The sequence below is a fragment of the Neophocaena asiaeorientalis genome, unplaced genomic scaffold, assembly GCF_003031525.2.
Source record: "Neophocaena asiaeorientalis asiaeorientalis breed wild unplaced genomic scaffold, Neophocaena_asiaeorientalis_V1.1 scaffold461, whole genome shotgun sequence".
NCBI lineage: Eukaryota > Metazoa > Chordata > Mammalia > Artiodactyla > Phocoenidae > Neophocaena > Neophocaena asiaeorientalis.
In genome coordinates, this window is record NW_020173230.1 from 541,735 (window position 1) to 564,416 (window position 22,682).

The window sequence follows — 22,682 nt, forward strand, 5'->3', positions numbered from 1 at the left end:
TGTTCTGTGGCATGTGGGATCTTCCCAGACCAGGGCTCGAACCCATGTCCCCTGCATTGGCAGATGGACTTTTAACCACTGCACCACCAGGGGAGTCCCAGCAAATAAAATTCTTTAAAAAAATATTTATTCATTTATTTTTGGGTGCGTTGGGTCTTCGTTGCTGCGCGTGGGCTTTCTCTAGTTGCGGTGAGCAGGGGCCACTCCTCACTGTGGTGCACGGGCTTTTCATTGCAGTGGCCTCTCTTGTTGTGGAGCACGGGCTCTAGGTGCACGGGCTTCAGTAGTTGTGGCACATGGGCTCAGTAGTTGTGGCTTGCAGGCTCTAGAGTGCAGGCTCAGTAGTTGTGGCACACAGGCTTAGATGCTCCGCAGCATGGGGGATCCTCCCAGACCACGGCTTGAACCCGTGTCCCCTGCATTGCCAGGCAGACTCTCAACCACTGTGCCACCAGAGAAGTTCAAATAAAATTCTTAAACAATACCATTTTTGCACATCGCACTGGGGTTGAGGCCCCAAATCTGAAAGGCTTTTTTTTTTTTTGGCCGAGCCACGTTGCTTGCGGGAGCTTAGTTTCCCAACCAGGGATGGAATTTAGGCCAGGGCAGTGAAAGCGCCAAGTCCTAACCACTGGACCGCCAGGGAACTCCCCCAAACGCTTTTTATTCCAGCTATGTTATCTGACCTGCGATCTAAGAATCAACTTCCAACAGCATTGTGTCAGCGACCAAGTCTTCAGAGACATCGCCAGAGGGCAAAGAGGATTTTTGCAGCCAATGGCTTCAAACCACCGTTGGGTCCAGTGTGGCCATGGGATCACTTGGAAAAGCCTGTCTCAGGTTTGTGAAAGTCGTCTCAAAACCAGCGGAATTTTTATTAGGCTGATTCACTCTGGAATCTATTTGGCATTTCCCGTTTTTCTGTGGCCTAACGGTTCACCAAAATACGTTCAGTTCTCCTTGAGACGAGTCTTGCAGATGCTTTTGATTTTAAAAAAAAAAAAAAAATGACAAATGAACAGTCACCGCTGTTTCCGCAAAAAGTAAACATTTGGATCAGCGTCCCTGCAGACATCCGATTCTTACACTAGCACCCGAGTCTTGGCGTGAGAAGTGAGAGCGCTGACTCGTCGGGTGTTCAGGTCTCGAGGATAGTGGGGCTTAACCGCAGGGAGTAAAGGCCGGGGTTGACCCCACGTGGGGGCCACCCAATTCCTCCCGCAACGCCGCGCCAGCCGCCGCCAGCAGAGAAGCCCACCACGCGCCAGCACCTGGCGTGCGCCGACACTGGACCAGCCGCCCTCCTCGAAGGGGAAGGGGCGGGGCGGTGGCATGCGGCAGGGTCCGCCCCCTCAAGCGCCCGGGGGGCGGGCAGGTCTTCCGCCTTCCGAGGGGCTACTTCCGGATCCGGTGGCGGCAGCTGGGAGTAAATAGGGAGGCGGTGCTTGGGTGGCGGGAGGGCTAGCTTGCAGCCCGCGCGCGGCGGGCGATGCTGGGGGGTATCTTGGGGGCCCGAGAGCGCGAGGCGGAGGGCGACGCGGCAGGGGCTGTGCCTGCGCCGCCTGCCATCGACTTCCCGGCCGAGGGCTCGGACCCCAAGTATGATGGTGAGGGACCCGGAATGCGGCGGCGGCGGCGGCGGCGGCGGCCCTCCCCGCCCCCGTCCACCTTCATTCCCGGGGCGGGCAGGTAGCTGCGAGGTTCGGCCCAGGACCTGGACAAATTCGTCTGGATCCGGGCTTGAACCGGGACCCAGCGGTGCCGTATGCGGGCGGCGGGCGGGCCGTCTGGGTTAGGTGAACTCGTGTTGAAACAGGTGTCTGCAGCTCGGTCGATCGTTTACATTTCTGTATTTCCTCTGTGGACTCGGGGCTGCGGACGTGCTGGACTGTTTTCCAGCACCTGAGCCCCGGGGTGTTGTCGGGCGATGAGCTTGAACTTTGTAAACTACTGGAATGGAACTCTGCAGACCCTATGCGCAGAACAGTTTGGGTTAAGAGTTTTAATTTGTAGCGTCTCTTGTCTTTTGCTTCACTAATCGCGTAGCTAAAGACTTCTCATAGTGAGGCAGTATGGACATCATCCTCTTCGGTTAAAAAAAAAAAACGCCCGAGTTTTCTTGAGGCTTTTGGTTTCTAGGAGATAGGGCTAAGTCGGCAAAGTCAGTCAAGTTATTCGTAAAACGAGAGGTACTTACAGCATTGAGTCTAACGAGTTCAGAGTATCTAATGTTTTAATGAAAGTGCAATTGGCTCTTTAGCTGCAACCAGTTGTTTTGGCAAAAAGAAATTTTTTTTTTAATTGAACACGAGCGTGATTTGGAGAACTTTTCCAGACTTGCAATTGGTATCAGAAGGGAGGGAGGTTTCATGTGGACAGTCTACCCTGTAACATTTGTAGTTGGCTAAGCCCTTGCAGACATCAACATAAGGATTGGGAGTGAGCATTACAGCATGTAATTATGAGCAGAACTAAGATTAAATAGGGGCCAAAATCGAGAGAGTCTGGTATGTCACGTCTGCTCAGTTTAGATATTGGACAACTAAAAATAGGGGCGTGGGGAAAGCATGTATTTAAAAAGTAAATATATTGATGGTGGTAGTATAGGTATCGATATTCTGTAACCCAGTAGCAACAAATATCCCAAGTTCTCAGAATGTGGTCGTTTTTTTTTTGCTTAGTGGATGAACACTTAAAAAAAATTGAATTATAGTTAATTTACAATGTTGTGTTAGTTTCAGGTGTATAGCAAAGTGGTTCAGTTATACATATATATTCTTTTTCAGTTTCTTTTCTATTATAGGTTATTACAAGATGTTGAGTATAGTTCCCTGTGCTATACAGTAGGTCCTTGTTGTTTACCTATTTTATATATAGTAGTGTGTATGGACTTTAATTAATTAATTAATTTTTTGGGTGCGTCGGGTCTTAGTTGCGGCATATGGGATCTTCTTGTTGCGGCACGTGGGCTTCTCTCTAGTTGTGGCGTGTGGGTTTTTTCTCTCCAGTTGTAGCACACAGGCTCCAGGGTTCAGTGGGCTCTAGTTGAGGCACGCGGGCTTAGTTACCCTGTGGCACGTGGGATCTTAGTTCCCTGTCCGAGGATCGAACCCACGTCCCTTGCATTGTAAGGTGGATTCTTTACCACTGGACCACCAGGGAAGTCCCTGTATGGCCACTTTTAAAATAAAATTGTGCCATAAAAAATGAATACATTGGTTCAAGGAGGTTTTTACTATGTGGTAGTTCGAATAGAATGATTACAGAGAATACACGTTAAGTTGAAGGATGAAACAAATATTAACATGTTGTAGGGATTTAAAGGTGCAAGCCGAGTCGAAAAGGTCTTAATTTATTCCTTAAATTCTTTGATTTTCATCCTTATTACTACCTACAATTCTTGATCTTAAAGAGAAACAAAAACAGACTGTGAGGGCGATTTAAGTAGGCCCTTAGCACAGGACAGTTGTAAGCTAACTACTTTTTAATGGGCAAACTGATTTTTTCCGCGTGTCATATTATAGCAGCTCAATGATGCGTAAAGCATTATGTCATAGAAGTCCCAGCGGTAAACAGGCAAGTCTGTCTGTTCTGTAACATTGTGATAAGGTTTTCTGCAAACCGAAGATTATTCTTGAAGGGAGTGATCGTCGATAAGCTTCTAAAAATTTCCTCCTCTGGTTACTAATAATATTGCTGCATTTACATATTGCCTTTTCTTCCAAAGAAGCCCAGAGTGTCCAGACATACTTTATCTTTTTATATGAAAAGTTAGGTCTGTGAGAAATGTAGTTTCATTTCTAGACTTCAAACAGTAGGTAGACGATTTCTCGACCGTCGTCTGTATTGATGTGAGGAGGTCACTCTGCCCGCCAATGGTAGTGTCAGAAAAGTTGCAACCTAGATATAAGTAACACCTGTGTTCTTTAGCAACTCATCCTGTAGGGAGTCTCCTGGAGCCAACATCAGCCTTTGATCAGAGTTTCTGCATGTTTTTTTTTCCTGTGGAACAGCACAGCGTTAGAAGGAGGGCCGACAGTAAGCCCATTGTCAGACTCATTCATTTGCCTTCTTTCATCTGACACAAATGTTTTTACCTCAGATTAATTCTACAGGTTCTTTAATTTAATAATGGACCATTTGGATCATACTTCCCTCATGAGGTTGAATCAGTTCATCCCTTTCCTGTTTGTTTTACTCCCCTCCTTCTTGGCAGAATTCTAGAACTCTAATGCACATCGGGTTTAGATACCATTTCCTACTCTTTAATAAGAGAACTTGACCTCACCTTTCCTTTTAGCCACTTAACCTCTTCCTTTTCTCTTGACCAGAACTGTGAAATGGGAAGCTTTTAGCCTCAGCCTTCATTTCCTTTCAGTTTTACTCCTTCCTGCATTTGGGTGTCTGTCCATTGGTCTTTTTAAAGTTGTCATTTTCTTGATTTGTTAGGTTCAGTTGACTCCACTGAGCAACCATTCTTTTTTGTTTTTTATTAAAAAGTAGATTTTCTCATTGTAGAAAATAGGAGAGTATAAAAATAGGAAAGTGTAGGGTTTCCCTGGTGGCGCAGTGGTTGAGAGTCCGCCTGCCGATGCAGGGGACACGGGTTCGTGCCCCGGCCCGGGAAGATCCCACGTGCCGCGGAGCGGCTGGGCCCGTGAGCCATGGCCGCTGAGCCTGCGCGTCCGGAGCCTGTGCTCTGCAACGGGAGAGGCCACAACAGTGAGAGGCCCGCGTACCGCAAAAAAAAAAAAAAAAAAATAGGAAAGTGTAGAAGCAGAAAACCCTCCCAAAAAAATCTCACCACTGTTGACGATTCAGTACTTAAAAATTTTTTTCACGTTACAGAGTATGTTAAAAATGTGGAAAAGCATGAAGAAGAAAATTAGGAAAACCATAATCTCATTGCCCAGAGATTACTGTTTGTCATTTAAATATACAAACATTGCATTTTGGCTTAGCTAGAGACAATTTTTTGGGTGAATTTTGCACTTAAAACTGTTTGTCAAAGAAAGGTATTCTGAATGGATTCAAGATTTCTGTCTGATTTCGTCGTCCAGATAAGATAAAAATTTAGAGAAGTCATGTGCAAAATTTAAAGGCATAAAGGAAGAAGAGGGGAAAGTGTATATATTCACATCTCTGAGGAGAACTCACTGCTAATAATTTGGTGTATTCATTTGCAAATATTTCCTGAGAGTTGCTGTATGCCAGGTAGATGCCTAGATATTAAGGATCAAAAAGGCAGACTATAAAACAGCTTGCTCACTGTAATTTCTTTTTGTAGCCTCTTTCATTGAAAACACAGGGGGCAGAGATTTCGGTCTGTTTCCATTCTTTTTGTGTGTGTACATTTATATAGATATAGAATAAATATATTTTAAAATCGTGATTGTAAAAGTTTTATGTTGCTTTTTATTTTAGTTTTATTTTTTGGCCATGCCTTGCGGCTTGTGGGATCTTAGTTCCCTGACCAGGGGTTGAACCCAGGCCCCGGTAGTGAAAGCTCAGAGTCCTAACCACTGGACCACCAGGGAATTACCTTATGTTGCTTTTTAAATGTGAACTTCTATTAGCATTTTCTTGTGACAAATTAGTCTTTAAGAACGTTATTTTAAGACCATCACATTCTGTACCATCATTTATTTAATCTTCGCTGTATTGGTGGAAAACAGATTTATCTTTTTTTTTACCATTAGAAATAATGATGGGTTTGACATGTGTATACATAAATCTTTGTTAATATCTGATTATTTCTTTAGAATAGACCCACAGAAGTAGGATTTGTTGGGTCAAAGAAAAATATTAAAAACAGTTTTGATATGTTTTGCTAAAATGATAACCAGAAAAGTTGCATTGGTTTGTATGAAGCTATCTCCCTCAGCTTCATTAGTGTTACTGTCTATGGCCTGCTTCTTTGACTTGATACAGGATTATTTATGATTATCTTTCTATACACCATCATTTATAACAGCTACATAGTATTCTATTATATGTGTATAACTTGTTTAACAAATTTTTTTTTTTTTTTTTAAATTTTATTATTTATTTATTTATTTATGGCTGTGTTTGGTCTTCGTTTCTGTGCAAGGGCTTTCTCTATTGCAATGAGCGGGGGCCAGTCCTTATCGCGGCGCGGTGGCCTCTCACTATCGCGGCCTCTCTTGTTGCAGAGCACAGGCTCCAGACGCGCAGGCTCAGTAGTTGTGGCTCACGGGCCTAGTTGCTCCGCGGCATGTGGGATCTTCCCAGACCAGGGCTTGAACCCGTGTCCCCTGCATTGGCAGGCAGACTCTCAACCACTGCGCCACCAGGGAAGCCCCTAACAAATTTTTAATACTTTGTTACCCTGAACACCTTGTACATGTATATTTGTTGTGCTTTGTTTAATTATTTCCTTGGTTTACATTTCCAAAAGTAAAGTTTTGCACACGTGAAATTCTACAGTGTATTGTCAAAGGTTGCAAACACCCCCTTGTGTTTGAAAGTGTCTAGTTTTCTGTGCCCTTAATACCAAGGAGTCCAGGCTTTAAATAGTTACCAGTCTGATGGCAAACTCTTGTACTGTGGTTATTTTACTATGTATGTCATTACCCACTAGTTTTGTTAAGCCTATTTGAATTTTAATTGTGCTTCATTTTCTTACTAGCTTGTAAGAGTGCTATATAAATTTTATTCCCGTTTTCTTGTCATGTACAGTAAAGGTATCTGTACTGTATCTGATTTTGTGATTCATATTTTAACTTTAAGATGTCTTTACATAGAGAAGTTTTTACATGGCCACGTTTTCCATTCTTTTTCTTTCTCATATTCAGGCAATAAGTATTCATTTAAAATGAATAACACATCTCCATTCATGCAGGTCTTTTTTGGGCCACCTACAGGTCGGAGAGGTGAATTGGTGAATGAAGTCTCGATTTGAAAACCTCTCTCTTCCAGGACCTTTAGTAGTTGATAGAGAAGCGTGGAATAAAATGTTTGGACTGGGGCTGATTTGAGAAGGTGTAGGATACCTGGGCTCTATCTCCACAGGGCATTTCCAGCTGGGTCAGCGGCTCCTGAGTTTGAGCTCATCTTTCCTCCAACAGCCCCTCTTACCAGTTTTCACTCTTGTTAACCTCTCCTTCCTCTCATTCCTACTGTTTTAAATCCTGACCCATCCATTTCTTTCTTGGTATCTCTGGGACCTGTCCTTTCCTCCACGTTTCTGTCACTTACCTGCTTTATAGGGTCACCCTGACTTCTTGTTGACTCTTTTTTTTTTTAATTTATTTTATTTTATTTTTTAAGTTCATTTTTGGCTGTGTTGGGTCTTCATTGCTGCGCGCAGGCTTTCTCTCGTTGCGGCGAGAGGGGGCTACTCTTCGTTGCCGTGCGCGGGCTTCTCATTGCTGTGGCTTCTCTTGTTGCGGAGCATGGGCTCTAGGTTCGTGGGCTCTAGAGCACAGGCTCAGTAGTTGTGGTGCGTGGGCTCAGTAGTTGTGGCGCGTGGGCTCAGTAGTTGTGGCTCACGGGCTCCAGAGCGCAGGCTCAGTAGTTGTGGCGCACGGACTTAGTTGCTCCGCGGCATGTGGGATCTTCCCGGACCGGGGATCGAACCTGTGTGCTCTGCATTGGCAGGCTGATTCTTAACCACTGTGCCACCAGGGAAGCCCCTTCTTGTTGACTCTTGCATGTCTCCTTCCAGGCTACCTATCACGTGTCCAGAACAGTTTCCTCAAACATGTTTCCTGCATTGGGTTTTTGGCCTGTTAAATAACGTATTAAACAGTGCGTGAGAACTTAACGACTGTCAGCTTTAAGTGCCAACTCAGCTGTCCGCTTGGTCTTGTTCAGTGGAAAGAGGATGGACTTGGGAGTCAGTCTGATCTGCCTGCTAACTTGTTCCTTAACCTCTCAATGAGATCAGTGTCTGCATCTGTAAAATGGGAATGGTAACATAGGGCGTTTCGGGAGGATTCGATGACATTGTGCATATAAAACACCTGGTCCATAGTGTGTAGCTCAGAGTAAAGATTCCGTTCTTCCTCCCTTTCCCTTTCTTTGCTGCCAAACTTCTTTCTCTCTGCTTCTCGAAGGAAGGAAGCCATCCTGTTCCTGCTTCCTTGCTTGTTTGCTGGAATATTTATTTGTTTCTACCTTTGTACACATCATCCCTAACCAGCACTTCCTCCCTTCCCGAACTGGCATCTCTCTGCTAGTCCTTCCAGGATTCAACTCAAAACTCAATTCCAGAATGTCTGTCTTGATTAACCCCACTCACCGTAACTACTGTTTTGCTTTTTATTTCCTTAAATTTAAATAATGTGTTTTCCTAGTTAGAATATGCTGTTTTGTCATTATGAGATATGTTTACCATTCTTAAAATTTTTTTCCTTTTTTAATTTGCAGAATCTGATGTTCCCGCAGAACTCCAGGTGCTGAAAGGACCCCTACAGCAGCCGACCTTCCCTTTTTCAGTTGCAAACCAGCTGTTGCTGGTTTCTCTGCTGGAACACTTGAGCCATGTGCACGAACCAAACCTGCTTCATTCAAGACAGGTGTTTAAATGTTAGTAAGAATACATTAACCTTGCTAAATAAAACTTGTAAAATTACTCTGTTGTTTAATGCTGTCAGAGAAGCAGCTGGTATATAAAAATTTGAAATAAGCCTTAGTAGTACATCCTGTAAATTTATTTTATGTTTTCCTTTGGGTAATTCCTTATGAATATCCTCCCTGGGGACCCTGCAAAAGATTAATCACCACAAAATTGTGTGTATTTAAAAGGTAGTTCTTTTTGATTTATAAGTGATAATTCATGCAATTTTCGAAGATCTATTACGGTTTAGTTGGTGAACAGGTACATGAAAATCCCAGGTATTGATTCGGAACTTGTTTTTGCCCAGAGCCCTGAACGGTTGTGTTTTGCGTCGTTGAAGGAAACTGTTTTCCTCTACACATTGAATACTTCCGACACCAAATGTGTGGATCTTTCCTCCCACCCGGACCAGTTCTTCTGACACCAGCTGGGTGTCTTACAATTCACTTCCGACACTGTCTCCCTGGAGTTGGTGTCAGATGTGGCATGTTAAGGGCTCAGTCCTACAAGACTGTCCTCATTTCAGATGCCAGTCGAAAGTAGGAGGTCCCTAGGTTCTCAGATTACCCACACTTGTGTCTGACTTGGCTCCAAATTGGGGGTTCCCAGTGCCCCTCCTCAGGTTTGATAATTTGCTATAACAGCTCACAGTACTCAGGCAGACACTTACTTTTTAAAAAAAATAAATTTATTTATTTATTTTGGCTGTGTTGGGTCTTCGTTGCTGTGCGTGGGCTTTCTCTAGTTGTGGCAAGCCGGGGCTACTCTTCATTGCGGTGTGCGGGCTTCTCATTACGGTGGTTTCTCTTGTGTTGGAGCACAGGCAGTAGGCACGCGGGCTTCAGTAGTTGTGGCTTGTGGGCTCTAGAGCGCAGGCTCAGTAGCTGTGGTGCACGGGCTTAGTTGCTCCGCGACACGTGGGATCTTCCCGGACCAGGGCTCGAACCTGTGTCCCTTTCATTGGCAGGCGGATTCTCAACCACTGTGCCACCAGGGAAGCCCGAGACACTTACTTATGCTTACCAGTTTATTATAATAAAGGATATGATAAAGGATGCAGAGGCACACAGGGTGAGGTCCTGAGGGTCCAGAGTGCTCTACCTTCTGTCCCCACAGAGTTTGGGTTCCCCACCCTCCTGGCAAGTGGATGTGTCCACCCACCCAGTCCTTTAGGGATTTTTTATTGAGGCTTCATCACGTTGGTATGCTTGATTATTAACTCAGTCTCCAGCCCTTCTCCCCTCCCTGGAAGATGGGGGCGTGAAGTGGAAAGTTCTCAGCTTCTAATCAAGGCTTGGTCTTTCTGGGGACCAGCCCCCATCCTGAAGTGACCTAGGGGCTCCAGCCACCAGTCATCTCATTAGCATACAAAAAGACTCATCACTGGAGACTCCAAGGCTCTGAGAAGCTCTTGTGTCAGGAACTGAGGTCAGAGACCAAATATTAAGACAAAAGATGCTCCTAATACCCCCATCACTCAGAAGATGATAAGAGTTTTATAACTGTGGAGCTATGTGTCAGTAGCCCGAGACAACGATCAAAATAATCACAGTGGTTGAAAATGTTTATTCCTGCCATCGGTTACTTGTCTGAGGACCAAGCACAGAAATGAGTAGAATTACAGATTATGGCATTTCTGGTTCAGCTTCATAGACTGAACTCTTGAGGAGCCCACACCACAGATTCTAAGTGTCTTTTCTCCCAGAAGTCTTCCCAAGTCTTGTTTGGTGTTAGAAAGCCTTAAATTTACAGATATTTTTATGTGATCTTAGAAGAACATAATGTTTTTAGTTAAAGGTAATTATTTTGATAAGCTTCATGGGATATAAGAAATGGTAAAAATTGTTATTTGTCCAGTATACACTTATTTTCTTGAATATGTGTTGGGGGGGTAGGTCGTACAAAAGGGGGTGTTCTGTAGGTTCCAAACCCGGGGATTATTTTCTGGTATAGAGAAGCAGATTATAATGCTTTTTTTTTTTTTTTTAAATAAATTTATTTATTTATTTTTGGCTGCGTTGTGTCTTTGTTGCTGCATGTGGGCTTTCTCTAGTTGCAGCGAGTAGGGGCTACTCTTCCTTGCGGTGCGCGGGCTTCTCACTGCACTGGCTTCTCTTGTTGCAGAGCACAAGCTCTAGGTGTGCTGGCTTCCGTAGCTGCGGCTCACGGGCTTAGTTGCTCCGTGGCATGTGGGACCTTCCCGGACCAGGGATTGAACCCATGTCCCCTGCATTGGCAGGCGGATTCTTAACCACTGCGCCACCAGGGAAGTCCTATAATGCTTTTAATATAGTATCTCGCTCCTGATTAAAGCAAAGCTGTGAATCTTGCTGGTTTTAAGATGTTTTAAAATTCCTTATATACAGCCTTTTTAAAGCCTGAACTTTAATAAAAAGTTGATTATTTTTTAAAGAGAAATGAGAGTGTTAATATCATTATTACCTTTTACGTACTGTTTCCCTCTTCTGACTGTGAATTTTGGTTTCCTTTCTTCCTTCGTGTCATGGTGTTCAAAATAAAGGATATTTAAGTAAATGTTTTTCATGTGGTTTAGTTAGTTGACAGTCTAAATGGAGAGTTTTTCACATAGAATTTTCTCTATAGTACCTGTATTCCTTGAACGAGTAAAAACCAAGCACTACCGTAGAAACTTCTTTTTCTGAGCAGCCTCGTCTTGTGACTCAAGACTTGACTTCCCCCCCGGGTATTTGGTCTGTACACACATCTCAGATGTGCTCTTTGTGTGTTGGTTAAGGATATTCCGTAATTGAAAACAACAGTTCGTATTCACTTTTGTTGTCAGTTCTAATCATTTGTTTCCACTCCTGCCTTTTAAATTTTTATTTATTTATATATTCTACCCCTCGCCCTCCTTTTTTTTTTTTTTCTTGCCTTTTTTAAAAACAGAACTTAGTACTTTACTGACTGACCAAGCACGGTAAACAAATGACTGTAGAATGTAGAGTGTCAGGTAAGAAATAACAGATGAGCCCCTGATCGAGTGTAACCAATCATTCCATCTCTTCAGAGAATCAGCCCCCAAGCTGTAATGCGTGCGTAAACATAACTTTTTTCTTATAGAGGCTATCATTATGACTCTTTATTTTCTGTGTTTTCTTGAAAATTGCCATCTCATTGATGGCCTTTCTAATAATTGTTTTCCATATTTTTTTATAGTACTTTGTCAGACCTTTATCAAAATGGGGCTGCTGTCATCCTTCGCGTGTAGTGGTGAGTTTAGCTCCTTGAGGCTACATCACAGCAGAGCTATTATGCACTTAATGAGGTCAGCTAAGGAGAGAGTTCGTAAGGTAAGCACTAAGAAATGTACTTGGAGTGTGATAAAAACATTTTTATTTCAAGAGAACTGTATTTTTTTTTTTTTTTTTTTTTTTTTTTTTTTTTTATGCGCCACCAGGGAAGCCCGAGAACTGTATTTTAAAGCATTCTGAAATCCTGATTATAACATAGGTTTATTCAACATTATATGTTTATCGAATGGCTGCTATGTGTTAGGCTCTCTTGTAGGAGCTGGGGTTCAGGCAGTGAGCAAAATAAAAGTCCCTGCCCTGGGGCGGGGGTGGTGGTGGGATGAATTGGGAGATTGGGATTGACATATCTACACTAATAGGTATAAAATAGGTAACTAATGAGAACCTGCTGTATTAAAAAAAAAAGTCCCTGCTCTCAGGGAGCCGATGTTCTGACAAGCGGGCAGTAAACAGGAGAAAAAGAAAAATACATGGGGTGTTAGGTGGTGGTAAGTGTTAAGGAGAAACATAAAGCAGTGAAGGGCATTAGAAAATGTTGGGAGGGGCTGTGTGGTGTGGCAGGTAGGACCTCGCTGAGACAGGAGCAAGGAGCTGAGGTTGAGGAATGAATCACGCAGAGGGAAAGCATTCCAGGCAGAGGAACAGCTGTGTGCTGCCCTGTTTGTGAGGCTGACAGGCAGCCAGTGGCAGAGGTGGAGTAAGCAAGGGGGGAGAGGCAGGGCCGAGGGGCAGATGGAGATGGATCTGGAGACCGTTTTAATGTCTTTGGTTTTCACTCAGTAAAATGAGAAGTGTTGCAGGGTTCTGAGCACAGGAGTGACATAATCTGACTTTAACAGGTTCTCCCCAGCTGCTGTGTTGAGAATACACAGAGGAGGGGACTGAGGGCAGAAGCAGGGAGACACATGCAGTCATACAGGCACAAGGTGCTGGGGGCTTGGAACGGTGACGCAGGAGCAGTGGTCAGTTTCTGCTTTTATGTGAAGGGGAAGCTGGCGTTGTTTGCCGGTGGCGCTCCTTGGTAAATCTCAGCTTTGTCCTTGGATGGCAAGAATATAGCTTTTTCACGGGTGATCTTTTAGTTAAGAGAAAAATGTCTTCAATTGCAAACTCTTAAGTAATATTGAAAAAGCCATTGGGTGGGTGTGTTTTTTTTTTTAATATTCTTTTGAGCATCTATACTAGTCTAACATTGAGTTTTGATAGATTCCTTATTCCATGAAATTTTCAAAATGTTTTTTAAAAATAACTTTTTGATTTTAGGGTCCTTGTGAGGATAATTCTCATATCCAGAAGATCAGGTATGTGTTGAATACTTTTTTGACTATGCAAGGGGTAAACTGATCCAAAAGAAATCGGGATTAAGAATTAATCCTGAATTAATCAGAAATTAGTAGTGGGATTAAAAATAACGTAGTTAGGGTAGTTTATGAAAATTAAAAACATTGTAAGATTAAAAACTTTAAGATTTGCTAAAAATTTTGTAAGATTTCTCATTCTCTCTTTGACCACCCTTCCCCCACAATTCCATGTGGATTCCATAAGCCCCACCCTTAATTCAGAGCACTGACATCCAGTCCCTGTCAGGGGAGCACCACTGAATTTCGGCTGTATGTAGGAAACGCTCGTTTAAAATCTGTAACTGGTCTGAATCATTAAGAAATTTAAGTAAGCTTATCACTGAGCTTAGCTACTTAACTCCTGCCTGTTAGTCGTCCTTAGGATTCCTGTTAAAACAATAATAATAAATAATAATATTAACTTAATAATTATTAAAACAATAATTTCGAATTGGAATACTGATTACTGGTAAAATACTTAAAATTAATGATCCCCTTGATATCTCTATTACGCTATTGATTAGCTTATTATCAAATGTTTTCTTCATAGAGAATGAAAACTTTCATTTTAGCTCATCCTTTCCAAATTATCACAGTTTAGTGATAAACGAGGTTTGCCAGGCTAGTAATACAGTGAACATGGTCTGTCTTAGAACATTTTGGTTCTCTCATGTTTGGGGATTGATTGATTGATTGTGTTTAACTTTCAGATCAAGGGAAGTAGGCTTTGAAGCACAAACTTCACGTTACTTGAATGAATTTGAAGAGCTTGCCATCTTAGGAAAAGGTGGATATGGAAGAGTATACAAGGTGGTTTCCCACATATTTGTTTTGACCCCCTACTCTAAACAATGTGTTTGCAGAGGTTGTTTTCATTATTATTATTTAACGTGCTCAAAGGAAAATTCCTAGAAATCGTGTATGTTTACTTTTTATTTAGATTTGTCATTTACAGGGATGTGGGCAGGTTTTAATGTTTTCCTAACCACGTTGGTGATTTAGGTGGATTCTGGAAACTTTGAGGTTTTGTTCTGTAGCTAATTTCTATTAAAAAATGTATTACTTGAAAAAGTTTTGCTGCTGTGTTTGGCACATAGCCTTTTTGCTAACATTCCCATTCTTCAGACCTAGAGGTTCTAGGAGTTGGACTCTCAGTACAGTTGGAAAAACTATTAGTCTAGTTGACTACGGCTGACTTCTCTGAACATAGTAAAGGGGATGCATAAAGCGTGGAGTCCAAACCACTGAACCGCCAGGGAATTCCCCAGGACGTGTGTTTTTAGCTTAATTTTATCTCTTTGGCTACTTTGGATTATCTAAGGTCAGGTTAAAAGAGCTTTCTTTATTCAGTTGGATTTAATGGTACAATATACTTTGTCTTTTCCTCTACTTTTAGGTCAGGAATAAATTAGATGGTCAGTACTATGCAATTAAAAAAATCCTGATTAAGGGTGCAACTAAAACAGATTGCATGAAGGTATGATTTAAAACATTTACTTATTTTGCATAATTGAGTATTCAGGTCCTTTTGAAAGAGTCTGTGTGTGTGTGTGTGTGTTTGTGTGTTTGGGAAATACTTGGTGATATGGATTGCAGTTTACTAGGAATGGGTTACCATAAAATAAACGTCAAGATTAAATTTTTATTTGACTTAAATTTTTTATAGGCACTTTAGGTTGACCACATTTCAGGGTCATTGCTAGGGAAATTAATCCTTTAAGTAAACTATTCGTATACAATATATAACAAGCTTTTTATGAAAAACACGGGCGCTCAATTCAGGTCCAAGTCTTCTCCCTGACATGCTGTGTGGTCCCAGGCAAACGACCTAGTCCTCTAAGCCACTTCTGTCTCCTGCCCTTGAAAATAGTGGTGACAAGAATGGTTTTATTTACCTTGGAGGTCTGGACTTACTTGTAAGAATGAAATGAGGGAATGATTATATATGAGCTATGAAAAGTGTAAAGTGCTATATGCATGTCAGTTATTTAGTTGCTATAACAACTGCAGGGCTTGCCTGGTGGCGCAGTGATTGAGAGTCCGCCTGCCGATGCAGGGGACACGGGTTCGTGCCCCGGTCCGGGAAGATCCCACATGCCGCTGAGCGGCTAGGCCCGTGAGCCATGGCTGCTGAGCCTGCGCGTCCGGAGCCTGTGCTCCGCAACGGGAGAGGCCACAACAGTGAGAGGCCCGCGTACCACAAAACAACAACAACAACAACTGCATTTGTCTCTCACAAAAGTATTCCCATTATTTTAACACAGTCTAGATTCCTCGTACAGAGGGAACAAGTATTATTTAATACCATGAACATTTAACAAATTTGTCAGTAAAAACCAGCTCTAAGTATGTTTCTTCTTCAGGTACTGCGGGAAGTTAAGGTGCTGGCTGGTCTTCAGCATCCTAATATTGTAGGCTATCACACTGCCTGGATAGAACATGTTCACATGGCCCAAAGGCAAGGTGAGCGGTTTTAGATGAAACAGTTGAAGGGTTGGTAAATTTCAGCCCGTGGGTGACATCAGGCCTACGTCTGTTTTTGTGCACCCCACAAGCTGAGAATTTTTTTTTTTAAAGAGTTAAAGGAAGAATTATTTTGTAAAGATTATATGAAATTCAAATTTCAGTGTCAGTAAAGTTTATTAGAACACAGGCTCGTTCGCATGTGTTATCTTTGGCTGCTTTTGCGCTACGAAAGCAGAGTTGAGTAGTGGCAGCAGAGTCCCCTAGGGCCCACAAAACCTGAAATATTTACTGTCAGGTCCTGTACGGAAGGTTCGATGAGCCCTCGCATAGTTGAACAGCTCTGTTTTTGTTTTTTCTAAAATCTGCTGGTCATTTGAATAAGCTTGGTGTATTTGCATTTTGCCAGGAGGTCGTGACATTTTTAACTTCTTGTCTCATTTGGTCTTACTTATGTATTTTAGCTCTGCCTTTGACTATAAATTAGAAAACTGGGCTGCTTGAAGATTTCCTTTTGTTTCTGTTCAGCAGATAGAATTTCTATTCAGTTGCCGTCTCTGGAAGTGATCTCTGACCAGGAGGACCCCAGGTACGTGGGCTGCCGTGTCTTTTCACACCCTAGACGTTACCTCCAGTCACCTGCCTTGGGTCGCCTTTGCCTTTTACACCTAGGAGCTCAGGAGTGTTTTAGACTTTCTTTTTGCTTATTTTCATTACAAAATGTTAAGTTATTTTCTTCCTCCTCTCAGGTATTTCCCATCAGTATTTTTAAGTAAATGCTGCTGCTGGACAGATTGGTTGTCTCTTTTGTCAGTTTACCAGTCAGATTCATACAGGCTTGAAGGAACAGTTGAGGTACACTGGATCTTTTTTTACATTGGTTTTTATCTTTACTGTTTTTTTTTGGCCTCCAGAGATCAGTGTGGTGTTAAAAGTGATGAAAGTAACAGCCCATCCATTATCTTCGCCGAATTCACCCCAGAAGAAGAAAAATCCTTGGGAGAATCTGGCGTTGAAAATCAGAATAATAGATTGGTGAACTACAGCGCCAGTGTGGTCACAAGAGATGCCGGTGAATTTGAACCGTCCCTTGAGCCCCAAGGAAAAGGTGTGGCTGACGAGTCTTCCAGATCGATCATTGGGCATCGGCTGCCACTTCAGCATGATTCAGACCTGGAAGAGAATTTCACATCCACTGAGGAATCTTCTGAAGAAAACTTAAACTTGTTGGGGCAGACGGAGGTAGATGAGTTTCCCAGAACCTGCGCATTTGCTGTGTCCCTGTAATAACGGCGTGGAGGACGGTGATTAGACGCGGCCGGCCCTGCCCCGCAGGCGGCTTCCCTCCTCAGCTCCCCGTCCCTGTCTCTGCTCTTGCTCTTCTGCCCTCGTGCTGCCTCCTGACACGTGGCCCGGGTATTTGGTCCTCCCTCCTTCTCTTAGTAAACTCCTCCTGGTCCTTTTCTGACCTCCCTGACTGGGGCATCTCATAGGTACACCCTGGAGCAGGAAGCATCACACACGTTCTGTTTCTGTGGTTGGTTAGCACCATGCTTTCAAAATATATTTCTGCAGAAAGGTTTTCTGTATTTCGGAACGTGACTTTAGAACGTGTTATTAGAACACAGAATAGCTGTCTGAATAGGTGGACCACCAGGTCAGTTTTCAGTGTCCTAATTAATTACAGTAATTACAGTAGGATCACACTGATATGCTGGTGTTCTCTCCCTTACTGAGTGTTAGTATTTAAACTTGAACGTTAACAGGGTCTGCGCATAACCTGTCGTGTTGGGATCACAAAACTGTATATACCATCTGTACACTCACACGTAGAATTAATTCTGGCTGTCCAGGAATATGGGGTTCTGTATTTTTCTGAAACACAAAAAACTTTGAGTAGGTTCCCTAAATATAAAGGAGTTGAGTTTGAGGGACTTTTCATCAGAATCATTTCATTGCTCTGTAATACATTTGGGAAATTTTCCTGAATGGGCTACAGTGAGCTTAATTTTTGCTTACTTTTTTCTTGGACAAATTGTTAGTTATGTGAAGCCAGATAAAGTGTGTGCACACCCTGGGGTATCCGTAGAGTAGTAGAATACCATACAGCCAGCCTGATGCTGTATCTTCAGCTTTAAAAACTGTTTATCTCGAGAGCAGACTAAACAGTTTCGGGCCCACGGACCCTGTCACGTTCAAGAGCTTCTTCCATTTAATACCTGCCTAACCCCAGCCGGGCCTGCCTCTGCCCACTTGCGTCATGACGCGTTGTGTTAAGTATTGCTTTATTCCTCTGTCTCCTTCACTAGACTTCGGGCTTCTCGGGCAGGCTTGTGTCTGTAGTCTCTGTCCACAGCACGTAGCCTGGTGCTCGGCCTAGGGTAGGCAGGGGAGCATTTGTCCGCTAAGTGGTGCAGATGGGAGCCAGTGGTGTGTCGCCCCCTAGGTGCAGTACCACCTGATGCTTCACATCCAGATGCAGCTGTGTGAGCTCTCGCTGTGGGACTGGATCAGAGAGAGGAACCAGCAGGGCCGGGAGAGCATGGATGAATCCGCATGTAAGTACCGTGTGGGTGTTCAAGGGCTGGGCTGGCAACTACAGACAGGCCTGCCGCCTTCTGCCTGCAGGTGCTTTACATTGGGGGAAAAAATCACATTTTTAAAATATAAGTAGGTGTTTGGAAGTTAATATTTTCTGTTATAGATACATAGTTTGTTGCTATTGAAGAGTACTATGCTAGAATTTAGTCTAATGATTTCAGGTAGAAAAGTCTTTTAAAAAATTTTTAAGGGAAAATTTAAATATTTGTTTTACTTTTTTAAACTGAAAATGTGATACTTTGGGACTTCCCTGGCAGTCCAGTGGTTAAGACTCTGCGCTTCCACTGCAGGGGGCACGGGTTCGATCCCTAGTCGGGGAACTAAGATCCTGCATGCCGTGCGGTGTGGCCAAGAAAAAAAGAAAAGACTGAAAATGGCGATATTTCTATAAAAAGAAACCTTTAAAGAAACCCTTATAGAAGGGCATGTGGTCCAAAGTTTGTCTCCCTCAAGATCCATATCCCCCCGCTCCCTTGCAGTTATACAATAGCCTCTAGAAGTACTCTGTTAGGTTAATAGTTGTAGAGTAATAACACTGGTTCTCAACTTAACACTGCCCATAGAAGTCACCTGGGGAACTTTTAAAAAGATGTTGTCAATAAAAAAAAGTAACTTTACAGTGGAAGAAACGTGACAAACGCCCCCTCAGCAAGTAATCAAGGTCAGCATCAACAGCGATAACTCATGTTGATAATATGTGCCCTTGATAAGAGGCTGTGAGAAGGGCACGGTATCTCTGTGCTTTTCCTCCCCAAAACCCATAACCCCAGTCTAATCATGAGAAAAACAGACAAATCCCAACTGAGGGACATTCTACAAAACACCTGACCAGTACTTCTCAAAACTGTCAAGGTCATCATAAACAAGAAAAGTCTGAGAAACTGTCACAGACCAGAGGACCCTCAAGAGGCATGACAAGTCAGTGTAATGTGGTATCCTGGATGGAATCCTGGAACAGAAAAAGGACATTAGGTAAAAACTAGGGACGTCTGAATAGCCTGTGGACTCGTATTGGGATCGGTGCATTGTGACATGTACCAGACCTGATGTAAGGTGTTGGTGACAGGGAAACTGGGTGTGGGGTGACTGGGAACTGTCTTCTCAGGTTTTCTGTAAATCTAAGACTGTTTTTAAAAATGAAATCTTTTAAGAAAAAGGGTGTTGTCTGGGACCACACCAGTAATTTTTATATAATTGGTCTTGGATAGGGCTTGGCCTTTGTTATTTTTTTGTGAAAGTTCTCTTGTTGATTCTAATGTGCAGCCAGAGTTGAAGTTCACTGCGGTAGATGATCACAACAGGGGATGCGAGTGACCTGATTTTAAGTAAAGGCTCAACTAAATATCAGTCATTAATCATTTGCTGTTCACTCCTAGTGACACTATAACCCTTTATTTGGCCTAAAACACAGGTCAGTTGGCCTCCTCAGAATCTTAGACTAGCTTCCCATGGAGACGGAGACATAACGTCTCTCTCCAGGAGCTCCTCAGTGCCCCTCTGTTTGCCATGAAATTAGAACATGCCAGACTTTGTTCAGTTCAGTCATGGTAAGTGGTGCGTGGGGTATTTTTAGGGCCCAGTAAAACTGGATTCTTGGCCTGCTGCATGCAAATTCTAGTGCTCTGTGCCCATCTTTGTGGAAGGAGAATCGTTCATTCCAGCCCCGTGTTCAGTTGATCTTGAAGCTTACGTTGGGAAAGTGAGTCCTTAACGAAGCGTGGGGTGAGAACTCTAATCTATACCATCCAGTACGATAAACCCGTCAAAACAGTGAAGGCAAGAGATGGATCATACTGCTAGCAGGATGTATATTTTTCTCTTAAAAAATATTTTAAAATAAAAAGTTTTATCTTTGTAGCATTCCAGCCCTGTGTGTCCAGCTTTACATCAGTCTCCTTTTTTACGTGAATCATTCCCAACACTCCCATGAGCGGCACACCTGGGTTTGAGTCCTGGCTCTGGTACTCACCAGCTAGAAGGTTTTGGGCAAGTCAGTTAACAGTTTTGTCTCTGTCCTCACCTGTAAAATGTGGATCATCCCCATTTTATGGGGTTATTGTGAGGATTAAAGCAGTGCCTGCAAAGGATGTAGCACTGAGTGGAAACTGTGATCACTGGTGCAAGTCTGTGTATAATTACTGAATCCTCCAACAGTTGCCTACCGTTTGGATGTGTTAGGTGAGTTAAAAGGAAAACCGAATTAAAGACAGACCAAAGCAAGGTAGTTATTCTGAATAGTTGGGAAAGTCAGAAAGCCCTTCTTGCATTTCTTCCCAGACAGGTTGGTCACTTCAGGGGCGGGGGGTGCGGGGGATTTACACACACACACACACACACACACACACACACACACACACACAGAGTTTTCTGTCTTAAATACTTGAGGTCCCTAAATTATATGCTAGACAGTGCAGAAGGAGTGTGTGGAATAGGTTTGAGCTCTATAAGAAAGTCGGCTCATTCAGGGAGAAGGGAGCATGCAGTGCTCTCGTGCTCAAAGGTAAACAATAGGCTTATGGTTTCATTTTACTTATTTATTTAATATATTTATTTATTTTTGGCTGCATTGGGTCTTCGTTGCCGCGTGGGGGCTTTCACTAGTTGCGGCCAGCAGCGTGTTACTCTTCGCTGCGGTGCGCGGGCTTCTCATTGCAGTGGCTTCTCTCGTTGCGGAGCACGGGCTCTAGGTGCTCGGACTTCGGTAGTTGTGGCTCGTGGACTCTAGAGCGCAGGCTCAGTAGTTGTGGCGCACGGGCTTAGTTGCCCTGCGGCATGTGGGGGTCTTCCTGGAACGGCGCTCGAACCCGTGTCTCCTGCATTGGCAGGTGGATTCTTAACCACTGTGCTACCAGGGAAGTCCCTGATTTAGTCTTACCAAACCTCTCCACCCTCTAAATTCCCATATTATGTTATGATATTAATAGCTTAATTAATTCATTTACCTTTCCCCCCCTACTTCATTTGTCCATCATTTTTGGAAAATGCGGCATTCCAAATCTTCCAGGCAATAGAAGCTCACCCCTTGGGCTAACATAATTTATCTTTTTTCTTATTCTGTTGTTTGTAATAATGTGTTTAATCCCCAGCGGGCCAGGACACCAGATTTATTAGCATTAAACCCCAGATGTCAGGGGTTGAAGGGGACTGAAACGCAGTTTAATCTAGCCGCCCAATGCCTGAGAATTGTTTACAGAGCAGTTAATACAGGGGCTCTGAGTGACATGAGAGGTCCTCTCTTTCTGGTGACAGAAGTCCATCGACTCTTGGGAGCTAGTTTGCAGTGGCTTCTTTGTTTGCTGATTTCTAGGTTTGAAACCATTGTGGAGTATTGACTGTGTTGACAATCTGAATGTTGTCAGGTGTTAAATGTATTTATAACTACGTTCATTACCTTTTTTTTTAATAAAGTTATTTATTTTTCGTTGCGTTGGGTCTTTATTCCTGTGCGCGGGTTTTTCTCTGGTTGTGGTGAGCGCGGGCTACTCTTCGTTGGGGTGCATGGGCTTCTCATTGCAGTGGCTTCTCTAGTTGTGGAGGAGGGGCTCTAGGCACACGGGCTTCAATAGTTGTGGCATGTGGGCTCAGTAGTTGTGGCTCGCGGGCTCTAGAGCGCAGGCTCAGTAGTTGTGGTGCATGGGCTTAGTTGCCCTGCGGCATGTGGGATCTTCCTGGACCAGGGCTTGAACCCTTGTCCCCTGCGTTGGCAGGCACATTCTGAACTACTGCACCACCAGGGAAGTCCCCTCATTACATTTTGATGTTATGTAACAAGTGAAAAACTATTAGAGAAATAAAACTTTTTTTTTTTAACTTAAAGGTCCTTATGTTATGGCCAGTGTTGCAACAAAAATTTTTCAAGAATTGGTGGAAGGTGTATTTTACATACATAACATGGGAATTGTACACAGAGATCTAAAGGTAAGTGGGGAAGATTAAATCATTGACAGCTGCTTACAGGGATGACTTGGGTATTGGTTTATTGAATTAAATGAGATCATGTACCCTAGTTTATTTACCTCAGAGGTTATCATTACCTTTATATTGTATAAATCATTGTTCCATAGGTCTAGAATGTGAAAACTTTAGATTGAATTTAAAAGGAGTAATCTTTGGGCATTCGAAAATTCTAGCTCTTTTCAGGTAGTAAGTGTGCCTGCGTACTAATATAACTGATGACGCTAAATGTATTTCATGCTGACAAAAATACTCATTTCTGCCTTAGAGGTAAAATCTGTTTCTGTAATTATCTCTCTTAAAAGAAATGTAACATGGGAATTTTTTTTCTGCTGTTTTAAAAATCTGTAATGACTATTCCAATTTTTTAAAAGATTATCAAGAAAGAGAGACAATAGGGAATTCCCTGGCGGTCCAGTGGTTAGGATTCCAAGCTTTCACTGCTGGGGGTGCGGGTTCAGTCGCTGGTTA

At 43.1% G+C, this 22,682-nt stretch overlaps 1 protein-coding gene across 3 annotated transcripts in view; it reads left to right on the forward strand.

The window, feature by feature from the left end:
* The first annotated feature begins 1,426 nt into the window (after positions 1-1,426).
* Positions 1,427-22,682, forward strand: part of EIF2AK1 (eukaryotic translation initiation factor 2 alpha kinase 1) — a 30,927-nt gene continuing 9,671 nt past the window's right edge. The window contains exons 1-11 of one of the 3 annotated variants that reach the window (XM_024745297.1): positions 1,427-1,607; positions 8,392-8,550; positions 11,759-11,892; positions 13,117-13,154; positions 13,904-14,003; positions 14,590-14,670; positions 15,557-15,656; positions 16,185-16,245; positions 16,571-16,898; positions 18,103-18,214; positions 22,075-22,175. In XM_024745297.1, coding sequence (XP_024601065.1) covers positions 1,490-1,607; positions 8,392-8,550; positions 11,759-11,892; positions 13,117-13,154; positions 13,904-14,003; positions 14,590-14,670; positions 15,557-15,656; positions 16,185-16,245; positions 16,571-16,898; positions 18,103-18,214; positions 22,075-22,175 — 1,332 coding nt within the window. In that variant the 5' untranslated portion in view covers positions 1,427-1,489. Of the gene's footprint in view, positions 1,690-8,391; positions 8,551-11,758; positions 11,893-13,116; positions 13,155-13,903; positions 14,004-14,589; positions 14,671-15,556; positions 15,657-16,184; positions 16,246-16,570; positions 16,899-18,102; positions 18,215-22,074; positions 22,176-22,682 lie in introns of all 3 variants that reach the window. The other 2 variants (XM_024745298.1, XM_024745299.1) reach the window with 2 other exon arrangements.